The sequence below is a fragment of the Echinops telfairi genome, unplaced genomic scaffold (genome assembly GCF_000313985.2).
Source record: "Echinops telfairi isolate 266 unplaced genomic scaffold, ASM31398v2 ScPeMD7_4225;HRSCAF=4972, whole genome shotgun sequence".
Lineage (NCBI taxonomy): Eukaryota > Metazoa > Chordata > Mammalia > Afrosoricida > Tenrecidae > Echinops > Echinops telfairi.
In genome coordinates this window covers 21806298-21811578 of record NW_022108124.1, presented here as the reverse complement: position 1 = coordinate 21811578, position 5281 = coordinate 21806298, and the positions used below count along the sequence as shown (strand labels likewise).

The 5281-nt window shown below is 48.6% G+C and overlaps 1 protein-coding gene across 1 annotated transcript in view; it reads left to right on the top strand.

The window, feature by feature from the left end:
* The first annotated feature begins 1402 nt into the window (after positions 1-1402).
* CPA3 (carboxypeptidase A3) overlaps positions 1403-5281 on the top strand; it is a 31872-nt gene continuing 27993 nt past the window's right edge. Inside the window, exons 1-3 of the mRNA XM_013006121.2 lie at positions 1403-1470; positions 1568-1643; positions 4265-4389. Coding sequence (XP_012861575.1) covers positions 1403-1470; positions 1568-1643; positions 4265-4389 — 269 coding nt within the window. The remainder of the gene's footprint in view (positions 1471-1567; positions 1644-4264; positions 4390-5281) is intronic.

The following is a 5281-nucleotide window of genomic DNA, read 5'->3' as shown; positions in this document are numbered from 1 at the left end:
GAAATCTGAATAGTTATATTAACTCCCCTTCCTTCCAGGCAGATGAGTATTATCCTACCACTGACAGAGTTGTCCTTCAGGACAGACCTTGAAAATATTGTTTTTAGTTCTGAATAAATACACCAGCAGTCCTCAGTGCATCACTGCCAACAGCTTCCGGTGTTCTAGATTCGGACCGATGCATTTTATGTTCCAGTTATGGAGGATGTTTGCAGCATTGAAATGACAGGTACACAGCTTCCAGCCACACCCAAGGCACACAGCCTGCACGCTGCCGGACAAAGAACGGAACGGCCTCTCGGGGGCGCTGCTGCAGCAGAACGTGCTTTTGCTTCGGGATTTCCAGTGCGGATGAGCTCACCCCACATCAAGCACGGGCACAAAGGCATTTGTGCAACGTTCTCACTGTGAGCTGCAGATTTGGAGGAGAACCTCTTAAGCAGCTAGAAGAAAGTCTTGTGTTAGTCTTCACCATGAGAAGGAGGGCAAGGAAGCAGTGGGTGCTGTACATAGACTAGGGGCATCGCCCGAAAACCATGAGAGCAGCGGTTCTCAACCTGTGGGTCGGGACCCCTTTCAGGGTCGAATGACCCTTTTACGGGGTCGCCTAAGACTATCGGAAAACACATAAATATTTCACAATACATAATTACACATTGTTTTGTGATTAATCAGTATGCTTCAATTATTTTCAATTTGTAACAATGAAAAAACATCCTGCAATCAGATATTTACATTTTGATTCATAACAGTAGCAAGTTTACAGTTATGAAGTAGCAATGAAACTAATTTTTTGGTTTGGAGCCACCACCACATGAGGAACTGTATGAAGGGGTCACGGCATCAGGAAGGTGGAGAACCACGGCAGTAGAGGGAGACAGAAGTGAAGGGGCAGTTTTAAGCGGACATTTGTGATAAGGCATCTGATTACATAAATTCACTCATCGTATAATGTACCCTGTAGCTATAGGTAAAGGTTTCCTCTCCCAAATAAACCAAGTTGTGTTGATTAAATGACTTTCACTACTTTAAGCCTCAGAAAGACTTTGAGGGCATTAAAACACGCAGATTCTAAAGCCAACCTCCAATGAAGACCATCCAAGCCTGGATCTCATCGTACCAGCTCTGCCACCTCGCCAAGTTATTTGCAAAAGTAATTTGCCTCTGACGGTTCGCCAGTAAAGGAACATCCCCATCATAAAGGAGTCCTAGTGGCACGGCAGTTTGCCTGTCCCTGTGCTGTCGCTGAGCGCTGTATCTTTTTTCTCCCTCCCCAGCTAGGGCAATAGAGACGGGGGAGACAGTTCATCTAACAGAACCCAAAGAGGAAATCAGCTGCTCATCTTGATAAGAACAGAGGCATAAAACTGACCCGGGGCCTTCTATCCAGCGAAGAGGGACCATGAGGCTCCTCCTGTCCGTGAGTTTGATCGCGGCCGCCCTGGCGATGGCTCCTGTCCGCTTTGACAGGTACGTCTCCCTGCCCTGGGTCCCGTGCTTCGGTGTGAAAGCGAATGGAGGAGTGCTTCTTGAGAGTTCACACTGGTCATTTTTCACGTTCTTAAAGGGAAAAGGTGTTCCGGGTGAAGCTCACGGATGAAAAGCAAGCAACCATCATAAAGGACTTGGCCAAAGCAATGGAGGTAAAACTATTTCGCAGGCGACTTTATCATTTATTTCTGTTCTCTAAAAGATGCCGGCTGCTTCTTATCCTTTTTTTTTTTACTGCCCAGGACCCTCTCCCAGAGCAGATTCTGAGACCAGGTCAGTTCTTTAACATCCAACCAAGTAGAGGCTGTCAAGACGATGCCATTCATGGGGACACTGTAGGGCAGAGTCACAGTGCCCCATGGGGCTGCCAAGGCTCACAGAAGCAGACTTCCACCTCTTTCTCCCTCAGAGTAGCCGGTAGACTCAAACCACCAACCTTGAGCTTAGCAGCTGTGTGCTTTAACTCCTGTGCCACTAGGACTTCTTTCACCTGCCTGGCTCCTGCCGATTCTTCAAGGTCTGGCTCAGGCAGCACCTCCTGCGGAAAGCCTTCTCTATGAACCCGTGGGACAGGCCGGACCCCTGTCCCTGCCATTGGTTGGCATTTTGGAAGACACGGCTCTGACTCCCACCATACCTCGTGCTTCGTCTAAGTGCCTCACGAGCCTTTCTAGCAACAGTGCCTAGTTCTATTCTTTACACATGTGCTCGTGAAAATGCCCTGCTCTCTATCATCCTACTCCACATCGCCCTATCAGAACCAAGAAACGACTCTCCTGATTGGATAGTCCTGTCTAACTCACTCGCATTTAAATCATATGCCTCTCGTGTCCGGTCCAGGAAGGTTGATCAAAATAAGTCGATGGTTGGGTTCCCAGGAGCCTCATGTTGCCCCATGACTGATGGAACCAGAGACGTAGACAGAGTCATGACCTTGGCATGACAGCTAAAAATTGAATATTTCCCTCCCATTTGCCAAGTTGAGGAGTTAGGCTTTATTTGATTTGACAAAGCAAGAGTGAGTTTAAAGAACCACAGAACTGGAATCTTCTCAATGTGGTTTTCCTTGTTTGTTGTTGTTTAACCTAAATTTCTGGAAACATTCCCCACATGTCTGAAATTCTCAGCTAGAGGCAGGGAAAGAGAAGGGAGTTCGCAGTTCAGACTCAATGCCTGTGTGTGTCCCAGGCCTCATAGCTAACTAGCAACTTTCACGACACTCCCAATGGACTCATGTTTTTTGGGGGGTGGGGGGGTGGGGTTGTTTTGTTTTGTTTTTCAAGGAAAGAGGCAGAAATATTAAAAGTATCAGTCACTTGCCAATGGATGTACTGTTAGCCAACCGGCAGAGCGAGGAGGTTACAGCATCTGTTGGATACACGCCTTCCAGAAACTCCAGAGTCCCAGGGCATCTGGTATTGAGGCTTGACTGAGGCGAACTTAATCTAAATTCCGAATTAGAGCCAGATGCTGTAACTAAGCCAATTGCAGAAAACTTCCAATTAACCCCAAACTAGTGGGAGAAAACCAGTTAGCCAAAAGTTGACTTGTTTTTTTTGCATTTATACTTACTGGATCTTTAAAAAAAAAAAAGTCTTGGCAGTGTTGTGGATTAGAGCTTGTGGATTACAAACCACAAGGTCCAGGGTTCAAAGCCACTAGTTCTGCTACACAGGAGGAAGATAAGGCTGGCTGCTCCCCGAACGGCAGACAGTCTCAGAAACCCTGTCGGGTCACTCTGTGCTCTAAAGGCACGGTGGTCATTGAGCGTGTCTTCCAAAGGAGCTCTGATGTTGCGGTGGTCAAGTGCTCGACCGCTACGGGAAAAGTCAGCCTTGGGAACCCACCAGCTGCTCTTCTGAGGAAGATATTTGAAGCTCCGTCCAGTAGGGTCACTCTGCATTGGAATTGGCCCAGTGGCAATGAGTTTGGGTTTGGGGGGAAGGGGAGGGTTCTGTCTTGAGAAAGTCATCGCATGAACAGTCTACTACCCACTCTTGAATACTTGATCGCTTTTAGACATATGTTCACAAATCTTATAAGCTCATTAAGAAGAGGGCCGACAGCACAGTCGCCAAACCAAACGCACCGCCATGAGCTGATGCCAACTCCATGGGACGGGGAGAATGCCCCTGTGGGTTACTCTTTACCGGAGTAGAAAGCCTGTTCTTTCTACAGCAGAGTTGCTGGTGGTTTTGAACTGCTGACCTTATGGTTATCAACCCAGGGACGAATCACTATGCCCCCGGGGCTCCTGGTCACCAATGAAACCCAAATGAGTGATGGCGCTTGCTGTGGTTTGGTCTCGAATTGGCTCTGACCAGGCTGACCCTATCTCTGTAGAGCAGCATGAAACCCTGCCGGTCCTGAGTCACCCTCACCGTGGCCATTGGCTCTGAGCCCACGGTTGCAGCCACTGTGTCCTGTTTTCAGACCCTTCTCATGGGTGGGGGCGGGGGCGGGGGTGGTTCACTTACAGGCACTATGACAGACAATGTTCCCCTGCTCTTCACAAAAATGCCCATGGCTGATCCCACAGAAGTGGACCGCCTAGTCCTTCGTCAATGTCTGTCTTAGTCTAGAAGACTAAGTACCCAAACCTGTACACCCCGGTTGGCCCTACCGATGTTGGAAATACCTGTGACATAGCTTCCGGCATCACAGCAACATGCACGCGCTATAGTACAACAAAGGGACAGACAAGTGAGTGGTGGAAGTGTGTGTCGGATAAGCAGATAACTAGACGTGACTGACACTGCCTTCACCTCTGCAGCTGGACTTCTGGTATCCAGATGCTACCCATCACGTGACGGCTAATATGACGGTGGATTTCCGGGCGAGGGAAGAGGACGCCGAAGCCATTAAGACCGCCATGGAGCGCAACCAGATGCACTACATGTAAGTTTTATACAGATTTTCAAACATGCTGGATATTAGAAAGTCAGAGGCTTTGAAATAGACAGCAAAGTGCCCTTGTTCGTTGCCATTGAATCAAGTCTATCTCACGGCACAGAGGCCTGTGTGTGCAGAGTAGACTTGCTATACAGAGCAAGGCCATTTCAATGCTGTGGTCGTTCAGATCTGAGCGGTGTCTTTGAGCGTATCCTGACAGGCAACCAGCAGGGTGGTCATCCTAGAGACCCAGTAGCCATCCTAGAGACCCAGGCCTCCATAGCAAAACATGGCATTGGAGCTGTCTTTAACTGGACCACCTACACGAAAGTTCTTTCTGTGCACAATAAAATGTAATGATTGCCAAACAGACTTTTACCTCCTGCTTCTAGAGATCAAACGAACAGCTCAGCCTCCATCTGAGGTTTGTTCTGGCCTGTAAGGAAAGGGCATGACCAGTGTCTACCACCTCCTCCGGTGCAGGCTCACAGGAGAGCAGAGTAGTTTCACACTCATCACTGTTGACGCGCAATCAGCCTGGAGACCGTGAGACACCGGTGGTCACCAGCACCAAGCTCAGGCATGCAAATTTCTGGAGACATAGAAATGCCCCCACCCCTGAAAACATGCTTACCTTTAAACTAGCAAGAGAGGAGTGTGAACTACATAAGAAAGAACCCGCTCTTTATAACAGCAATGCTCCCTCTGACACAGCAAAGGCAAAGCAGTCGAGTAAAACTAGTCCAAGAGGAGAGAGTCTAAGGAGGCCTTCTCACCTGATGGAGCACTACAGGAACTGACCGCGGGCCACACGGGGCCACGGAACAAGCAAGAAACCCCAGCATCCCATATCTGCATGTATTACACACACACATACACACACACACACACACACACA